Source organism: Alnus glutinosa, chromosome 4 (genome assembly GCF_958979055.1).
Source record: "Alnus glutinosa chromosome 4, dhAlnGlut1.1, whole genome shotgun sequence".
In the NCBI taxonomy this organism is placed as follows: Eukaryota; Viridiplantae; Streptophyta; class Magnoliopsida; order Fagales; family Betulaceae; genus Alnus; species Alnus glutinosa.
In genome coordinates this window covers 8,184,012-8,204,270 of record NC_084889.1, presented here as the reverse complement: position 1 = coordinate 8,204,270, position 20,259 = coordinate 8,184,012, and the positions used below count along the sequence as shown (strand labels likewise).

Here is a 20,259-nt window from a genome sequence, read left to right as displayed (position 1 = left end):
ACGGCGCAGGAAGAAGAAGAAGAATCTAGAAAATATATATATATATATATATATATATATATATATATATATATGAGGGAGGGGGGGTGGTGCTCTAACACTAAAAATTAGGGTTTTTTTTTATTTTATTATCATTATTTTTTATTTACACGGGGAGGGGTGGGGATCTAGGAAAAAAAAAAGATTAAACCTGCGCCCCACCCCGCCCCGCACGGGTTGGTTAAATCCAACCCATACCCGTAAAAAAAAACTAAAAACCGCATTTTTAGGGGCGGGGCAGGGGGTGTGGGTTTGCGGATTTTTGCTCACCCCTACCCAAATCTAGCAGTAACAAATCCTCCCCTGAATGGTGAACAACACAGGTTTAAGGGCAACTTGTGCAAAGACAACCATTAGGAAAAAAAAAAAAAAGTGTGTAGAGGACGAAAAGTTAACCTAATTGAACCAAAAATGAAAAAAAAAAAAAAAAAAAAAAAAAAAAAGTTGTGCGAAGAATGTTTTCCAAGAATTCATGACAATTTTAATTATCAGATTTTTGGGTGACCAACGTTGTTAAATCACACTTGTCCCAAAAGCTTAAGTGGATAGGAAGATGTAAATTTAACATTTAATCAATACTTTAATACTCCCCCTATTGAAATTGGAGGTAAATGAAGGAGATAGGGGTTCGAACTCAGGACCTCTACTTTGATACCATATTAAATCACCGTTTGTTCTAAAAGCTTAAGCTGATAGTAAGACGTAAATTTAATATTTACTCAATACTTTAATAGATGGATATCGTCCCTATAAATACTTGTTTGTGTTTATATGCATAAGTCTATATGTACCTCCTTATTATATGTCAGTGTCATCATACTTGGTGCTTATTTGTCTAAATTTTTATAATGTTTTTAAGTTTGTAGATTGAGATTCTTGTAAAGCCAATGGAAGAAAGGACACAAGTCTATAATTTGTTTTCTTTCGTGTTTAGTAATAAAAATAATTTTAAAATAAAAAGGAAAAATAATAATTAGATAATTTTCTTATAATACAAATAATATAAAAACCTATCCATAAATTAAAAATTAGGTGGAATAATACAAATAATATAAAAACCTTTAAGCAATTCCATTTTATTAGTTTAACAATTTCAAGTTTAAAAATTAGGTGGAATTTGTATTTTTTTTCTTAAGAAGCCTTTAAGCAGTTCCATCTTATTAGCATGTATTTCTTTCCCACCTACAGTAAAATCATTTTGTATTTACTGCCTCTTAAGAAAATTTGAGATGGAATTGCCTAAAGGCTTCTTCTGTTGCAGTATTTACCACCTTCTTCTTCTTCTTCTTCTTCTTCTTCTATTTTTGTTCCTATTGCTAATTTTTAATCCCTTTCGTTTGGCATTCCATTTCTCAATCCTGTATTTTTGGCTGTAAAGTTAAAACTTGAGAACGAAGATAAAACAATACCAGAATCTAAACAATCAATCGCCATCGATACGTGCACTCTAGAGAGTAGAGAAGCAATGGAACATCATTCTAAGAAAACATTGTATTAGTATGTGTGGAGTCCCATGTTATGTGTGTAGTAGGTCAAATTGGACTATATAAGTATTGCAATGAACCTTATTGTGATTAGTCCTCTTGGCTATGAAGTCGTTAGTTCTTCCATATTACGACACTCTACAAACGATTCACAAATTTTTCTCGAATATCATTGCAAATGTACTAGAATAATCACAATACATTTATCAAAACAGAGTTGTTACTCTTAACACAAAATTGACTTGTCACTAGGGACGGAATAAAGATTTGTCATTAGGAGGCCAAACCATAAATGAGGGGTAAAACCTAATTTATTTAATAGAGTAATGCTAAGCTTCACACGCCTATTTATCACATCAATTTCATATCGGCTAACATAACGTACTTTAAGTGACTTTACATGTTAGCTACTTAAAAAACAAAAACAAAAACAAAAAGAAAGCCACGTTTTCCTTTAGCCCCCTCGTTTCGTCCATGCTTGTCAAGGCGTAAAAGATGTACAGTAAACATTTCATGATACATATATATATCAAAAACTGTTGTGACAAAACTAATTTTAGGGATCAACAAAAAAGAAGAAAATAGCATAATAGAAAATAACACAATCATACAAGACACCAAAATTTAAGTGGTTCGGCTTAATAAGCCTACATCCACTGGCGGAGACTACGTACTCGGAGAATATTCACAAACAAATGATGGAGTACAAAGAGTAGTACGTACAAAGAAAAACCACTCAAACCCAAAATCTTCAATACACCCAAATCTCACTCTCACACAAAAGCAATTATACAAAAAAGACAATACGGAAAAGGAATTATACAAAAGAGACGATACCCAAATCTCACCCACAGAATAATTTGAATATTTACATAAAATATTATGAAGTGACCTTTTTAGTATGGTGTCTTCAGTTAAATCTGGCATAAGTTGGAAAGTTATTTATATTGGATTCTACTAGCACTTGTCATTTCTGTAATGTCAATTTTTTAAATGATTCTATGGTGATTTTTCTCTTTGGTTTCTAAAGCACAAAAGATAGTTGTAAGGACAAAAGATAGTTGTAAGGATAAGTTTAGGATGTTTCTAAACTTAGTTTAAGCATATTGGTAGAGCATCTAACCAGGAGGGCATGTATTATATTCGTTGTCAAAACAATTGACTAGGAAGAGTTAAGGCTTCTACAGGTTTTATATGGATGGTGTGTTTCGTATGTGTTAGCTTTTGAAATCCATGGCATGAAGGTGAGTTTCCCATAATTTCATATGTGGCTTTTAGTAGGGAAGAACTTTGTCATATCTTTGTTTTCATATTGGATTCTAGATGGTTTGTATTTTTTTGCTTTTGTTTCATGTATGTACCAATTTTAATGTAGACCCTTTTTTTAAAAAATAAAATAAAATAAAATTGCTCCCCCTTTACACGTCCTAAAAAACGTGAGTTTTTCTCTGTTTTTGAAATGCCATTTTTTTCAATTCCACACTTGACATGCGAAATGGAAGTATTCAATTTTATTAGTATTAACTACCTTGAGTCTCTCACCGATGCTCTAATGGGACTAGGTCAAGTTATGGGACTACACTACAAAAATTTAAGTAATTTGTGACCAATGTTTAGTGGCCTTTCAGGCACCCTGAAAGGCCACTAAACATTAGTGACATAGGGTTAGTGACCTTTTTAGAAGGCCACAAATGAGTCAGTCAGTATTTCTGACTTTGTGGCGTGTCAGCCAATGACACGCCACAAATTTGTGGCGTGTCAGAGGCACAAGCCACTATATATTATAGTGGCGTGTCCCTCTGACACGCCACTAATTGTGGTATTTTTTTAAAAAAAAAACCTAAAATCCTGCAATCCAAAAAACCTAAAATCCTGTAATCCGAAATTTGGTATTGGCTTACAACAATTCTATCAATCCATAATCAACACAATTGCAACAATTTGAATTTTTATCAACAATCACAACTAAAAAAAAAATTATTCCAAAAGTTTCATTAAACATATATACATAACATAGATTCATAATACTCAAACTAAAACTTACAACAAACAAAATATACAATATTATCAATCTTTGTCCTAAATTAATCCCAAAAAGTCATTCCAAAAGTTTCAATAAAAATATGTCATAAATTCATAACAATCAAAACAAAGGTTTCAATAAACAAAATATATAATCAATCTTTGTCATAGATTGATAACAAAACCGGAACAAAAAAAGGCAAGTACATATTTGCCAACTAAAATAAACCTAAATGTTACCCAATATCAATCGTTGGCAAGATTTTCATGATCGGGTAACTGCATAGCATTTTCCGTAGGATCTGTGAATGATAAAACAAATATAGTATGTTAGCAAACAATATGATCAAATTATATAAAGTCCTAAGCATTTAACAAAGTGTGAATTTAAACAGACGTAATCATACCACGAAAAAAAAACCCATTAATTATTACCTGATCTGCTATCAACAGATGACACATTCATATGATGTGCAGAATTTTTGTCTGGCACTATATTATCATGAGAGACTCCAGGCACGGATACTGATTGGCGCCACAATGACTCCATTTGGCTAAAACGGGACATAATCTGAGATTGTGCTGCCAACACCTCATCCATTTGTAACTTGTGTCGTGCCCGCTCACCCTCAAGTACTCTCTCGATCTCAGAAGCTTGTCTTGCCCGCTCAGCCTCGAGTGCTCTCTCCATCTCAGAACTGTGTCGTGCCCTCTCAACCTCGAGTGCTCTCTCCATCTCAGAAACAAACATTTCTTGCGAAAAGACGGCGTGCCCTTGATTTTGTGAATGCGGCTGTGATGGTGTATGGTAAGAGCGTATGGACCCTCGCATAGGCCAAATATTTGGTCCAACCTGCCTAACTCTGCCGGCGTACTCCGGCTTGTTGCCAAGCGCCTAGGCATACGCATCGTCATGTCTCCAACGTACCGTTCCTTGTGTTACGCTTGGCGATTCGGCAGAGTCGGTTGGCATTAGCATCGCCATCCTTTCCTGCATGTAGTATTAAATGTTGGTGCGTCAAACTAATGTGCATTGTAAATAAATAATTACACATATAAGTAAAACAATATATGAAAGATGAATAACATACACATCTCTCTTTTACTATATCATTTGGATAGCTTCCATCCTTCTTCGTGTGAGTTTTTATGTACGCTTGTGTTCGCGTAGGAGGAGTGCCATCCTTGACAGTCTGCCAAAAGAATAAATCATTATAACACATGTTTATATATATAAAATGTTTACATTTATATGTATGGAATAAATTGGTGCACATACTTCTTCGTGTGACAACCTCGCATAACTTTTGGTCCCCGTGCAATGAGGAGTATTTTGCAATGCTCGTAATTGCTTCATATGGTCAGCATACTCCTACACAATTAACATTCTTATTATGTAAACATTAACACAACTAAATGAAATTAATGAAACTACACCAAATAGTAATATAATTCATGACTAACCTGATACTCTTCGTCACACCATTTATTCAACAACGCATCCACGTCCTCAGGGCGATAGTTGGAGAGTCTTCTTGCCCCTACTCTTGCTCGTTCCGTCTCAGGAGTATCGCCCCGTTGAATGCCTAATTTAACTTTTGTGCTGTGTCTCCAATTCTTGAGCTTTAAACCCATATCCCGAAACGCATCTCGTTTTACTTTTTGTAAATCATAATTTGGTGGGATGTAAAAGTCCACCTACACAAGTTGGAAGATGATAAATAAATTTTTTTTAAAAAAAGTTTGACGGTACGTAAAAGTCTACTTACCATCAGGGCTTCCCATATATCCTCCTTTGTACGAGCCAGTACATGCGCCCAATCGTCCCGTAAATGCACATAGTTTCCGCACCTTATTAGCTTCCCGGTTTGCAGTCTAAATTTATTGGCGCTAAATCCTACGGGTTGCCAGCCTGGAATATAATCCATCACGACCCTCTTTCCCGCGGGGATCTCCCATGCCTTGTGCGGGTCCATAATGGTCATAACTTCAAAACAAGTGCTGCCATCCGGATTAGTACCTATAACATTAATAGATATTGATGTTAATTATTTCGAAACGAATATAAAATGCAAAACAATAAATACGTATATATCCTTTAAATTTATAAAAATATGTACTTACTTATCGTCCGGATCTGATTCACGTTCAGCACTTGTGTAGCAAGCTCATCCTCAGGCTGTGCATCATGTAGGCCTTCAGCGGACTGTACATCATGTAGGCCCTCCGGAGCTTGTGTCTCATTATAGTCTGAAAGATGTGTCTCAGTATCATGAGAACCCGACATGCTATAGTCGAACAGCCGCGCCACGTGACCAGGGGAACACGCCTCTAATTGGCTCACTGTCTGCTGCATTTGAGGTAGATGACCAAATGTATTATCTTCGATGTTGTATTAATATCCTGAGTGATCATCTGCGAATACTGGTCTATACCCTGCCTCTGTATGCGTAGGGTCGCTCTCTGTGTGCGTAGGCTTGCTAGATCTCGATCCTTGGCCCTTATTCCGCTTCATAACATGTGGGATTCTATAACTCATTGTACTCTGCAAAATAAATCACGTATTTATACAAATATATATCAACTATATGCACCACAGTATTTAAATGAGTCACATATTTAACAATCAATCAATGTAGAAATAAATATTTTAAAATATCAAATAGATTTTTTTTTTTTTTTACACATACACTAGGACCGGATCTAAGTCAGGTCGGATGTGATCGAAGTCATCTCGTAGATCATGATCATTATTACTGGTCAATAGGAGCGGCTCGCACTCGTGGTAGTTAGCACATGCATCATCATGCCCTTCATCACCAACATCGTATACGTTCCTAGGTTTAGTTCTTACAGCGCAAGCCCAACCTGGGTCCCGTTCATCTTCAACATAAAAAACTTGGTCAACTTGTGTGGTTAGCACGTACGGCTCATCGGTGATCAACTTTCCCGTGTGTACAAGTTTTTTGAAATTGACAAGCACTAGCCCATACTCATTCACCTTGTACCCTATGTCCCTCGTGGTGTCCGCCCAATCACATTTGAACAAAACGTACTTGGTCCTATCGTAGTACTCGACCTCAATTATTTCTGTTAACTTCCCGTAGTACATTTCGCCATCAATGGTCGGCACACACACACCGCTATTCTCAGTCCTCTTTCCCGCATCATGTGCTCGAGTGCGAAACAGTTTGCCATTTACAACATATCTATTATATCTTATAGCTGTCTCTTTCGGCCCTCTACAATGCATCACCAATTTGTCACCTATTTCCTTCCTACCTCGTTCGTCCAATCGATCGACCTACGAGTATATTACGTACAATGTAAAACGCACAAAGTTAGTTTGGTTAGTTTATATGATGTATAAGTTCAACATTTAATAATTAAACATGATGATAATTCGTACATATTCACGGTACCAATCGCAGAACTGTTCATGATGTTGAGCTTCTAATTGATTATCCGTAGTTTGCCCCCTATTATGTGATCGCCTAAGCGTATCCATGTGCATCCTACAATTGGAAATTAGTCGCATTATTATTCACCCTAAGGCTATAACATAATTAAACATACATATTAATGTAACACAACTTACGCTCGAAGCTGAAGGAACTCGTCAGAGTTCTTCGTAATATATCGATGAATCTGTGTCAATGTGATACGGTCGAGGATGACTCGTGTTCCCGCCCCCTTTGAACCATCAGGATTTCTTTGGATTTTGTTGTGAAATGTTGGTACGTTATCTAGATACCTCGAGCAAAACGTCATCAACTCGGTCGCTATATAGCCTTCCGTAATGCAGCCTCAGGAGCTGCTTTATTGCGTACACTAGATTTAAACCCCCCAAGGCTCCTACATAGGAACACCATTCAAGTAGTGCTAGTTAGCAATTGTATTCTAATATCGTAAAAATTAAAATAATTATTAAGCATGCACAAATATTACCTCTCTACTGGATACATCCACCTATACTGTACAGGTCCCCCAAGTCGACATTCATGGACAAGATGCACGACAACGTGAACCATGCTAGTAAAAAAACCGGGGGGGAATATCTGTTCCAGCTTGCACAAAGTGACACAAACGTCACCCTCTAGTCGGTCCATATCCTCTTGTGTTAAGTTTGTAGAGCATATCCCCCTGAAGAATACAGACATCTCAACAAGAGGTCTAACTACGTTATTTGGCAGTGATCCGCGCAATGCAATAGGGAGAAGTTGTTGCATCAATATATGGTTGTCATGACTCTTTAAGCCCGATATTGTACATTCTTTAAGTTTTACACAACGAGAAACGTTAGAAGCATATCCGTCGGGCACCCTCACATTTCGAATCACTTTCAAAAAATGAGTTTTATTATCTCTGGACATCGTGTGGCATGCTGCGGGCATATAGGTTCTACCATTATCGGCCGTGAACGGATGAAGTTTATGTCTCAAACCCATTTCCATCAAGTCTGTGCGGGCTGCGAGGTCATCCTTTGTCTTACCTGGGATGTCAAGAATTGTGCCAAGTATATTGTCCATCACATTTTTCTCTATGTGCATAACATCAAGGTTGTGCCGCAATAAATTATCTTTCCAGTACGGCAACTTAAAAAAAATACTTTTCTTCTTCCAAATTACATTTTCAGTCAATGTTTCTCCCTTCTTCCGCTTATTCCTTTTTTTCTTTTTATCCTTGTTTGCCATGCCCGCGCTCTCATCCCCAAATACCATACCCTCTAATTGTCCCAGAATTTCTTCTCCACTTTGCACATGGGGGGCACATTCTAATTCTTGGGTTCCGTCAAATGTTTTTTTTGTTTCGCCTCCACGGATGATCCATGGGCAAGTATCGTCTATGTCCCATATAACAATGTTTTTTACCGTGTTTTAACCGTTTAGACTGTATTGAATGCATACAGCAAGGACATGCATACTCACCCTTGTTAGGCCATTCGGACAAATCTGCGTACGCCGAGAAGTCATTTATTGTCCACATCAACTGCGCTCGCATCACAAAATTATTTTTCTTCGAGACATCAAATGTGCGTACCCCTACATTCCAGAGTTCTTGTAACTCCTCAATCAATGGCTGAAGGTAGACATCTATATCCATTCCAGGTGAACTTGGGCCCGGGATAATTAGAGATAATATGAATGATGTTTGTTTCATGCACATCCAAGGAGGCAAGTTGTATGGAACAAGCAGTACTGGCCAAGTGCTATGGGAAGTGCTCATGTTCCCAAATGGATTAAATCCATCTGAGGTTAGACCAAGTCTGATATTCCTGCTGTCGGCCGAAAATTCTGGATGTAAGAGATCGAATGATTTCCATGCTTCACCGTCAGTCGGATGCCTCAGTACGCCATCTTTAGTGCGGCCTTCTACATGCCATCTCATGTGGGGTGCTGTATGTTCCGACATAAAAAGCCGTTGTAGCCGGGGGATGAGTGGAAACCACCGCAATACTTTCACTGGACGTTTCTTTCTCGACGATATGGGTTGACCATCCTCGTCCAAATGAATTTCATCCTTCCACTTAGATTCTCCACAAACGATGCATGATTCTAATTCTTGATTGTTCTTCCAGAATAACATACAATCATTACGACATGCAGGAATCTTCTCATAACCAAGCCCTATGTCACTAAGAAATTTTTTCGCCTCATATGTATTAGCTGGCAAAGTGTCATCACATGCAGGCAGCAACTGGATGATGAACTGAAGGAAATCTGAGAAAATCTTGTTGCTAAGTCCACCAACGCATTTCAAGTTGTACAAATGTACAGTAGCACTCAGCTTGCTATGTTTAGTACCCCCATGAAGTGGTTTCTCCGACTTTTTGAGCATGTCGTAGTACTTCTAAGCGTTTCCTTCAGCTGATTCTCCATTCCACCTAATTTCTTCACCTCCCTGAGCCACGACCTCAGGCTCACAATTTTCTTCTCTAACTTCGTGCATGCCGAATGCATCACGCAACATTGAGTGCATGTCGCCACCCTGTTCTGTGCTTCCACTAGCCACATCTGCGGCTGAGCGATTCAAGTAAGAACCTGCAACAGGACCCCGAACATGCTTCTCACCGTGCCAAAACCATGTAGTGTATGTAGTCATTATTCCCTTACCCCCTGTCAAGTGGGCAAGTACAACATCGGGCTGGTGACACTGGTTATTTCGACACGACTTACAAGGGCAGTGTATATTTCCACTGGGGATTCTACAGTTACTAACTGCGAAGTTAACAAACAATCTACACCCATCTCTATATTCCCTCGTACCCCTAGACTTTGTCATCCAAGTCTTGTCCATCTTCTTCTCTACGTACAATACAAAATAGTAACAAAATAAAGTAAACAACATATAAATTTTCAAATGGTAATTTTGAAGATTATAATTAACTTTTCTAAAATTTTACATATAAATTTTGATAAAAATAAAAATTTCAACAAAAAAGCTATTTAAAATAGAAATTATTTACCCACTAAAATGTGAATTTCTATTTAAGAGGTCACACTATTGCCCTCTGCAATTTTAAATAAAAAATTTGTTTTTGTTATTATATCTAACTACTTTTCACAAGCACCAAATATTTGTCCAAATATCAAGCTCTTTAACTAAATTTTATTTTATTTTTTTATTGGTTTTAGTTGGTTGAAACTAACTCCATGAAAGAGTTAGATAGGTTTAATAGTTGAGTTGGAATGGAAATCCAACTTATTAGGATTAGCTTATTTAATATTTACGATTATAGCATATTTGAATTTGAATATTCAAACTTACCTATGTTATCATTTTAGGTATTATCTATTTGTATTTCTATTTAAAAGACCATTTGATCATTTAATGAAAGGCGAATTAGAGAAATTGCAGTGTTTTCCTACCCTATGTTGTAGGGAGAATTGTGGTGTTCTTACCTAAGTGAAGAATTGTATTTTCTCCTACAAAAAAAAAAAAACCTAAGAGATGTCTTTCCCACAAATCCTAAACAATTTTCTGCTTCTTTTTCCTCAAACTTTCCATTTTGCTCCCAAAAACTAAATCTTAATTTTTTTAGCCACTCGTCACTCGAAACGAAGACAACTCAGAAAGAGAACCAAAATAAACACACATTGACATATAATCAAATAACTTGAATTTATTTATTCCCAAGGCAGAAGCAACGCAATTACTTCCAAAGCATATACATATATATATTTATGCTGATGCATGTGCTATAAAAGTAGCAAAAATATTGATGATATTTGGAATTCACAAATTTAAAATTCACAAATTCAAAAATATTGATGATATTTGCTATAAAGTAGCAAAAATATTGATAATATTTCTGTCTTATTGAATTTTTTTTTTTTTTTTTTTTTTTATGAATAAGTAAGCAATATTATTAACAACTACGAATCACCAAAAGTGAACAAAGTAACAACAATACAACCAAAGCTAGCTATATCTCAATCCAACAGAACAAAAGAACAAAAGAAACAAAAATACCAAAACCAACAAACAAGCTAAACTGGAACTAATGCAAAAATATTGATAATATTTCTGTCTTATTGAAATTTTTAAGCAGTCTCAAATCGAAATTCTACACAAATTTGTCTATTTCATTTCTCAAGTTCAATTATTTATTTATTTTTAAATTTTATCAATAAATAAATAATTGTAGAAAAAAATAGGAAAATGATTTTACCTTACACGGCGTCGGAGGTCGGGGGTGGCTGGGTTGCTGGTGGCCGGCGTCGGAGGTCGGGGGCGGCAGGGGTTGCTGGTGGCCGGCGTCTGAGCTGGCCGGAGAGCTACAAATGAGAGAGAGAGCTTGAGAGAGAGCTAGAGAGAGAGAGCTAGAGAGAGAGAGAGAGAGAGAGAGAGAGCAAAAGAGAGAGCTATAGAGAGAGAGAGAGAGAGAGAGAGAGAGAGAGAGAGAGAGAGAGAGAGAAGGAGATGCATACCGGTCGGAGCTGAAGTGGCCGGCGTCCGGCGATAGAGAGACGGAGACACAGAGAGAGATAGAGTAGAGTGAGAGAGGGACACAGGAGAGAGAGAGAGTACAGTGAGAGAGGGAAGAAACAAAGGAGAGGGGAAGAACCGCGTGGGACTGCGCGGTTCTAGGAAACTTAGTGGCGTGTCATTTATGACATGCCACAATTTTACTGGCGTGTCGGTTAGACACGCCACAATTTTACTGGCGTGCTAAATCAAACACGCCACTAATAATTTTAGTGAGGTGTTTTAATTCAACACGCCACTAATTAGTGAGGTGTCAAAAAATAATTTACAGCAGACACGCCATTAAATGTCCTATTTTTTGTAGTGCTAGGTCAAGTTATGGCTCGGTCGGACTTAAGGTCCCTTCTATGCGGCTCCTAGCTAGTGGGTAAATACTACTATAGTTACACTCAGTTAGAATTTACAATTTGCCTCTCTTGCCTTTTTGCTTTAAAAAAAATGGCATTTACTTATTGAGGTGTTAGTGATAATGGCTTCAAAGTGCATATTTTCTCTATTAAAATAAACATTATCATACTATGTTTTATATTAATTCTTGCATTTTATATTTAATTGTGGAGTATTGTTTAACTATTAAATTTGAGCTTAAATTGATTAAAATGAAATGAATTATATTTTTGTGTAGGAAATAAAAAGAAGAAAGAACGAGTGCCACACGACACTGCAACAAGAAAGAAAAAAAAAAAAGAGAAAGAAACAAAAGAAGGAGCAGCACTTATTTTCCATAAATGGCAGTGCACTAAGACATGATATTCCAAACTTGGACCACCAAGACTCAGCCATGATTTGCCAAGATATTCCTTTCATTACTGCTTTGCGCTGAATCAAGTCTTTCCATGTAACTCACTGGCACATGTATTGAGACATGGAGAAGTCATGCGCTACATTAATTAGAGAGATACGTGATTTTATTTCCATGAAGGGCCAGACTTGCAATAAATTCTTAACAAGGAAAGAATCAAGAAATCATGCGTGCGGCACTGAAAGACCTAGCAAATTAGTCTATATATATCATGCGCTACTTTCATAGGAGAAGGGACAAGAGCCAAGGAGCACAGAAGAGCATAGAGGCGCAGAGTTTGAATTTTTATTTTCTTTGTTTTTAATTTATGTTTAGTACTTTGATTATGAAATTTATTTTCATAAACATGAGTAGCTAAACCTCTACCTAGGGCTAGAGGTGAAACCTAGTATTTTTATTATGTCTTCCTGGGACTATTTGTTTTTATTGATGAATGATTAAATTTTGGGAATAATTTTTATTTGAGAGTAATTTAACGAGACAAGTTTATTTTGATTCCTTATGATTTCCATTTATATCAAATGCTTACTTTGTTTGATTTGATATGATTCAAAAATATATGGAATGCTTAATTTATTGTTTCATGTTTTTGAAATCAAATTCTCAATCAATCCATGTTTGATCTATTTTATATTTTTTATGTCTCATGAATACATAATAAAATACTTGGTGAATCTTTGAAACCCTAGTCTTTTCCAATATTATCTTCCAAATCAAATTTATTTATTTTAGTTTCATAGTTTACTTTTTAATTTAAATTTTATTCCTTTGCTCCACTTTCGAATGGAAACCAAAAGCAAAATTCCTATTTTTTTTTATTTCTTTTTTTGCATAATAATAAAAATTATTCTCTCGTGTCTAATCATTTCATGTGGATCGACCTCGGACTTATCGTGATTATTACTTGCGAAAACCTACACTTGGGTTTGCACCCTTTATGGTCCAACAATTAGATTATGTTAGAATATATTATTATGTACTATCCCACATGGGTTATTAACATGTATATCTGTGATTACTAGCCTATATATATAGGCCCCTCATGTACAGCATAATGTGTGATTCAGAACCTGTGCTTTGATACCATGTTGAGAGAAAAGTTATATATTGAATCATACTTTATGCTGTGCATGAGGGGCCTATATATATAGGCTAGTAATCACAGAGATACACGTTAATAACCCATGTGGGACAATACATAATAATATATTCTAACATAATCTAACATGAGGGAACCTAATGAATTGCAAACCCCTGCATCTTATACTTCCAATTACAATAAACTGTGATCCGATGTACCTACTGCTGTATACAAACTTCCAGATAATCTCATATGGAGATAAGTGGGAAACCTTCATATTCTAATGGCAACGCCATGCTTTTCTTTAAAAGAGCTTTTCAGGCATCCTGTGACTTCCTCCATTTTGGAATCATATGGCTTACCGAAAAATACGAAGAAATATATCCAAAAAAAGAATCACATTCCAAGCTTCTCTCTAAAGTTTATACTATAAGACGATCATGTGGCAGAAAGCTAATGTATGTAGTCTTGTATTGGGGAATAATAGTGACAGAGACCATGGCCAGGGCTAGCAAGTGGCAAAGTTTTGGTCCAACATGTAGTGGTTATATTGTTCATCGCATCGGTGGAGGGAGCCAATGCAACAGCCATATGTAACATAGACCTCCGCCAAGCTTAACCAAGCCTCACAGCGGTTAGCGGGGTGGAGACGACCAAGCAATGCTGCAGCGTTGTACACCATGCCAACTTGCCCTTTCTTCGCATCTATAATATGTAGTGGATTTCTTATGAATATAGCTTGCTACGCCATGCATAAATGAGGGGTAAAACTTAATTTTGATAAAATAATGCTACTCTTTACACTTATTTTACACCGGTTGACGTGACGTTTTATGTGGCTTTCCATGTCAGCAACTAGAAAAAAAAAAAACAAAAAAACAAAACAAAACAAAACAAAACAAAAAAAAAAGTTACTTAAAACATGCAACGTTTGTAAAGACCATGAAAATTAATTAAGGAATTTGGCAATTAATAAATCATATTTATTAAATATGGGATTAGTAATTATATTCTAGATAATAATGTTTATAATACCAAAATAAAATAAGCCTAAGATAAAAATAGGAATATAATTATAGTTATCATAGTAGGTCCTAGTTGAATGAGTAATTAATTACATTAACGAAAGTGTGGTTTAGTTATAGGTAGGGCCGAATGTTAATTGTCAAAAGACAGAATTTTAGTATAGTGGGGTCCTAATATAATTAATAAAATTTTGGGCTTTAAAATAAAATGTAATATTTCATTGCCACGTGTCAGCACACGATTTGTCGGAAGAAGATAACATTATCTTCTTTTGGAACCCCACACATGACACGTGTCCATCTCTCTTTTCCTCTTTCCTTTCTTTTCCTCCTTTTCTTTTCTCCCTCTCGGTCGCACGACAGTAGCTCTTTTCTTCCTCTTTCTTCTCTCTTTTCTCCCCTGGCTCTCTGGGATCCACAGTTCTCTCTTCCCTTCCTTTTATTTTCTTCTCTTCTTCCTCTCTTTTTCCTTTCTTCTCCTTCCCCGCGCACTGCCTTCCTCTTTCCTCATCTTTCTCTTCCCCTCCGATTGTGAGAGTCTTTGAGAGCAACCCAACACAAGAGAGAGAACCAATGTGCGGGAGGTGGGTTTGGCTGTGGGTGGTGCAGTTTTCGGAGCCGTGGTGGCTGGGCCACCGTCAATGCATGGAGGCGGCATCTAGGGCATGGATTCCGACCCTGTTTCGGTGAGGCCCTCTTTCCCTTTGTCTTTGATTTACTTGCATTTCCTTTGATTTTCGGTTGAATCGATTGGGTCCTCTTTGGTTCAAACCAATTGGGTTATGGTTCTAGGTTGTGAATGACCGATTGGCCCTTTGATGTTCAAGTTTGGTAATTTTTTGGGGTTGGCCGTATGATATATGTGTTGAAATGGAGATTTATTTTTAGGGTTTTGAAGGGGTGGCCAAATGGTATTGTTTTCTTGGGGTCTTGATTTACGGTGGTTTGATGTGGTGAAAGGGAGGAATTATGTTTTGATAGTAGTTTTGGATGATTGAGCTATTTCAATTGGGATTATTGATGGAGCTTCAATGGTTGCTTTTCTTGGGTTATAGATTGTTAATTTGTGTTGGATTATTGTTGATGGTGTTTTTTCGAAAACGTTAACCCTTGTGATTAGCCGAGTATTGTCCAGTTCTTGGTGGAATATTAGTTTTATTTTGTTGTGATGATTTTGGGTATGGAATTTCTATGAGTTTGTCCTATGATGAATGGGTCTTCTCTTTAGGGTTTTGTAGCTATTGATTTTGTAGTGATTTAATGGATTATTATTTGGAATTTGGTGTTGGATTTTTTAGTATGTGACATGGTGGAGTTTTTGATTGGAGATGGATTATAATTTTTGGTTGTGGTTGGCCGAATGGTGCCTTTCCTATAGGTTTTAGTTTTTGATGATATTAGTCTATGTTTAATGTTCTAAATGGGAGTAGTAAATTGGTGATGATGTGTATGGAATTTAGAAGATAAATTTTGATTTGTTGAAGAGATTGACTCTATGTGTTGGAATTATCAATACCCATTGGTTTGTGACTTTATTGTGGTATCGGGATGTAGGGGCTAATTATTTTTTAGGATTATTGTTAATGAGGTGCTTTCTTCGGAACCGATTGGGAGTTGGATTTGTGGATTGGTTGACTAGCATGTTGATGTTGGAATTTTGGTAGTGTTAGTTGGTGTTCAATATGCTAGAGTAGATTGTTGATTTGATATTGGTAATATGACTACTAGTGGAATTGATCTTTAGTATAGGTTTTTAAGTGTTGTTGGTTAATGATGGCTAATATGTTTTCCATGATATGCTTATGATGTTGGATATTTTAGATGTTGATGAAGTTGAATTAATTTGAGGGCAGGTTGTTAATTAATGGTTGAATTCCTCATTTTAGTGTTATAGGTATGGTGACTATGAGATTGTATTAGGTTGAGGTTGTAAGTAATATGGTTCTAATCTTAGCGGTAATTGAAGAATGAGTCAAAGTAGCTAAGTATAGAGCTTAATATGGATAACAAGGGAAGATAGCTAAAATAAATTCTAGAACGCATCTATGCTCATAAGTTTAATAAAGAGTAAAGTATAACCCTTAGCTTTGATGTTTATGTATATACCTCAAGCTTTAATAAATAAATATATTGCAATATGAGATTATAACCTAATCTAATAATCAATATGTTAAACAAGATTAGGTTCTATAATTTAAATTACCTAGATGGTTAGTAGTTAATGAGTAAAGTGTTGAATATATTTGTAATTGTATTTAATGGATAAGAAACGAAATAAACTATAAACCTAAAGCCTATGGTTAACATCAAACGATGACAACGATTCTAATAGAGTGTTAAAGAGCTATAGGTTACCCAAATAACCCTAAGTTTGTAAAAATAAGTTAGTAAGCATATAGAAACACATAAATGTAATATAAATCCATTATGTGACAACTTAGTACCTAATCCACCTATCCATGTACACTAAAGTATTTTAGTATATCATCGGATTAGGTTTAAGCTTGTTAAGTGTTGTATGCATATATGTATGTATATGAGTCAAATATACATTGGTAACTTAATAAATAAGCAACGTGTTACAAAAATGGATTAATAATGATAATGTGATACAATAATAATAAATAAGCTAATAAAATAGTAAATGCATATTCTAATTAATAAGCATGATATAATAAGAACATATAACCTAAATGATAACCTAGTAATATTTTAGGATACCTAGTTAGCTCTAGAAGCAAGTAAAGCGACGTGTGAGCACATGGATAGTTTATGTGTCGTGAGGGTATAAGTTCAATAGAGTAGTCTAACGTTATCAATGTTTGCAGGAATGTGCATTATTGGAGACTTCTATTGGCTCTCCAATATAGAGTTCAAGGAACTAGAACACAGGGGAAATGTTAGAGTCATGAGTCCTATGCAGCCAAGGTGAGTATTCTACTCACTAAGAAAAGATATTTTTACGTATTTTATAGAAATGCAAATGATATATGATGTTCTTACGGAACCGACGATATGTTAACATATATGCTTTGGATGTTTTAAGTAGTTTCAATTATGTTGAAATATCAAAGATGTTATGAAATGATGCATGAATGAAAGGTGTTGAATTGTTTTAAAGTATCTGGATATGTACTACAGTTGGGATTTAAATTATGCAAAGAAGAACGATGAAATTTCATGTTGATTGGTTTATCATATTTGAAGAAAGCATGATTTGCAAAGAATAGGAGTATAGAGTCTGAATTGTAAAGCATAAGAATGAACACATTAATGAAGAGAGGGTAAGCCTCATAATAATGAAAAGAGGGTAAGCCTCATAATAACAAAGAGATAGTAAGCCTCATAATAACGAAGAGAGGGTAAGCCTCATAATAATGGAAGAGAGTGTAAGCCTCACAATGAATAAAAAGACTATCATGAGCATGCATAACATTGTTTAAATTGTGTGATATTTTCATGATAAGTATATTGTAGTTTTGCTAGACCTATTAGTATGCATAAGAGTCTCAACAGAAAAGAACTTATATATATTTCTATCGGATGGTTGCATGATTTAAATGCCATTGTTTTCTATAACGAATCTTCTACGTATAATCTTAACTGCCTAGTATGTTTAAATATTTTCTAATAGTCGATGTTTGCTGTATCAGCTATGGGGGTTTTTCAAACAAAAGTTTATAAAATTGGCAGCTGTTATAGTGTACGCATGACTAAAAAGGAAAAGTTGGTTCTCTATAAAAACTCAGTGAATAGTATACCTCTGAGGTCTTAGTGTATTTATTTATGCTAAGACGGTGGGCTCATAATTCCACCTATACGAATGTGGCAAACCCCCACAACCGTATAGATGATGTTTCTTTGGCTGCAGGTACTCTGGTCGTAGTTGATGATGTGGAAGAAGTGTACTTAGGATATTATGACCAAAGCTCGCCGCGATGATCGTAATTGTGGGACTATGGGCGTCCTCTATTTTATGCCGTCACTTGTTATTGTATATAGTCATTTATGTTATGTATTTAATTTGAGGTTAGACTTAAATAGATAGGTGTAATATTGGCTCTTGATTATGATTAATTTATGATAGATGTTTAAGATGTGTTTTCCGCTATTAGGTTTATGTTTTCCGCTGCAAAGTAGATAGATGTTATACTCTGATTTACCAGGTACATATTATGGGGTATGTATCATATGTTGGCTTTACAACATATCGTCGTGCCACTGTGAAGATCCGTTTCTATTTTAAGAGATTAATGTTCATACAAATGTTTTAATAAAATAATAATAAATAATAAAAAAAAAAGGGTCATCACAACGTCAACCAATATGAAATGAGAATGATAAATGAGTGTGAAGATCAGTAATATTATTCATTTCAAAACCAAGCTAACCATGCCTTCCGGACCCCTTGTTCTGTCCTTGCCTGTCACGGTACAAACAACATTTCATGACACATGGCTAAAGGTCCAAAGGTTCAATACACAACTGAATAATGTTATAGACCATAGGCAAAGAGGTTGAATGCTTTTTGACAATTTACTCGGAGAATATGAACGCTTATGGCTAGACTTTCAAATGTTACCGGCCTTCCATAATTGAAATCGTTGCACCATTCAGAGAACATATTTCTTGTCTGCTATTAATTGGGTGTGCGTTCACCAGACTTCTCACGTTGAAGAAAGCAGGTTCCTTGGGATAAGGTAGAATTGTACTTTCATTGCTAAGCATGGCGACAACATCAAACATGGTAGGTCTATTCGCTGCACTTTCTTGAACACAGAGGAGAGCTATGTTAACATATCTCAATACCATCTGCATAGAGGATATATCATCAAGTAGTGGATCCACCAAGTCTAATCCCCTATCACTTGTCCATAATTCCCACGCCTTAAAATAAATAAATAAATAAATAAGAGGAAAATTAGAGGATGTTACAATGACGGTTAATAATTAAATACATAATTTTTTTTTTAACTTAAGCTTTTTAGACAGTAGTATGTTCTATACCTTACTTGGCGTTCTAAAATTTCAAGAACAAATGACTAATTTTGTTTAATAATGATGAATGCACATTTGTTCAACAACTCACAACTATATATGAATCAAAGTAAGTATTTACAATTTTACAACAAAAGACGCAAATAAGATACTCAAATATCTAATAAGATGGAGAGAGTCAGTTTGATAAAAACCAGTATTCTTCCTGCCACTCACAATCTCTAACAATAAAACGCCAAAGCTAAACACATCGGATTTGATTGAAAATAGGCCTTCTAAAGCATATTCAGAGGACATATAACCACTATGCAACACCATCAAGTTAAAAATATTAGTAACTGCATGTTTCATGTTGATTTTTTTAATTCAAAAATTCCCATTATATCACTTACTAAGTGCCAACAATCCTATTTGTATTTGCATATGAATAATTTCCTCCAAATATTCTTGCCATTCCAAAATCTGATATTTTGGGATACATATCGATGTCCAACAAGATATTGTTAGGCTTCAAGTCCCTATGAATAATCCTTAACCTGGAATACTGATGAAGATAAAGAAGTCCTTGAGCAATTCCTCCAATGATTCTAACACGAGTCCTCCAATCTAATATCTTGCGCTTCTCTTGATCTGCTTTACATATATGAGTAAAGCGACAATGAGTGAGCCATGCACATGCAAAGGACCATAAAAATAAAAATAAACACACACACACACACACACACGTGTGTGTGTGTGTGTGTGTGCGTGTGTGTGTGTGTGTGTGTGTGTGTGTAAATGCGAGATATTACAAACCAAATAGGAAGAAATCCAAGCTTT

General features: G+C 35.7%; 3 protein-coding genes and 1 long non-coding RNA gene across 4 annotated transcripts; 1 reads left to right on the top strand and 3 right to left on the bottom strand.

Annotated features, from left to right (window-relative positions):
• Positions 1 to 3,621: 3,621 nt before the first annotated feature.
• LOC133865227 (uncharacterized) lies at positions 3,622 to 4,736 on the bottom strand. Its single transcript, XM_062301590.1, has 3 exons — positions 4,637 to 4,736; positions 3,981 to 4,536; positions 3,622 to 3,847 (listed from the first exon to the last, which is right to left on the bottom strand). The coding sequence occupies exons 2-3, from the start codon at positions 4,375 to 4,377 to the stop codon at positions 3,792 to 3,794; spliced, it is 453 nt and encodes a 150-aa protein (XP_062157574.1). The 5' UTR covers positions 4,378 to 4,536; positions 4,637 to 4,736; the 3' UTR covers positions 3,622 to 3,791.
• LOC133866094 (uncharacterized) lies at positions 4,441 to 11,353 on the bottom strand. Its single transcript, XM_062302652.1, has 7 exons — positions 11,218 to 11,353; positions 5,670 to 6,090; positions 5,315 to 5,565; positions 5,010 to 5,243; positions 4,825 to 4,917; positions 4,637 to 4,738; positions 4,441 to 4,536 (listed from the first exon to the last, which is right to left on the bottom strand). Exons 2-7 carry the CDS (start codon positions 5,899 to 5,901, stop codon positions 4,441 to 4,443), a joined length of 1,008 nt encoding a protein of 335 aa, XP_062158636.1. The 5' UTR covers positions 5,902 to 6,090; positions 11,218 to 11,353.
• On the bottom strand, positions 5,941 to 7,394 carry LOC133866092 (uncharacterized). The gene is made up of 4 exons (XM_062302651.1): positions 7,144 to 7,394; positions 6,955 to 7,060; positions 6,244 to 6,849; positions 5,941 to 6,090 (listed from the first exon to the last, which is right to left on the bottom strand). Exons 1-4 carry the CDS (start codon positions 7,314 to 7,316, stop codon positions 5,941 to 5,943), a joined length of 1,035 nt encoding a protein of 344 aa, XP_062158635.1. The 5' UTR covers positions 7,317 to 7,394.
• Positions 11,354 to 14,793: 3,440 nt separating the features above from the next.
• Positions 14,794 to 18,562, top strand: LOC133867031 (uncharacterized). Its single transcript, XR_009899978.1, has 3 exons — positions 14,794 to 15,128; positions 17,271 to 17,370; positions 18,293 to 18,562. It is a non-coding gene; the product is annotated as an uncharacterized LOC133867031 (long non-coding RNA).
• The last annotated feature ends 1,697 nt before the right edge of the window (positions 18,563 to 20,259 follow it).

Bases quoted from the DNA above. Each gene is read 5' to 3' on its own strand.
- LOC133865227 (XM_062301590.1), bottom strand. From the start codon at position 4,377: ATGCGAGGGTCCATACGCTCTTACCATACACCATCACAGCCGCATTCA. The intron at 3,848-3,980 runs GTAATAATTAAT...TATCATTCACAG, and splicing joins ATCTGTTGATAGCAGATCAG to ATCCTACGGAAAATGCTATG.
- LOC133866092 (XM_062302651.1), bottom strand. From the start codon at position 7,316: ATGACGTTTTGCTCGAGGTATCTAGATAACGTACCAACATTTCACAAC. The intron at 6,850-6,954 runs GTACGAATTATC...ATATACTCGTAG, and splicing joins GCGATTGGTACCGTGAATAT to GTCGATCGATTGGACGAACG. The intron at 6,091-6,243 runs GTCCTAGTGTAT...TTTATTTTGCAG, and splicing joins TCCGACCTGACTTAGATCCG to AGTACAATGAGTTATAGAAT.
- LOC133866094 (XM_062302652.1), bottom strand. From the start codon at position 5,901: ATGCAGCAGACAGTGAGCCAATTAGAGGCGTGTTCCCCTGGTCACGTG. The intron at 5,566-5,669 runs GTAAGTACATAT...TTAATGTTATAG, and splicing joins GAATCAGATCCGGACGATAA to GTACTAATCCGGATGGCAGC. The intron at 4,537-4,636 runs GTATGTTATTCA...TACTACATGCAG, and splicing joins ATATAGTAAAAGAGAGATGT to GAAAGGATGGCGATGCTAAT.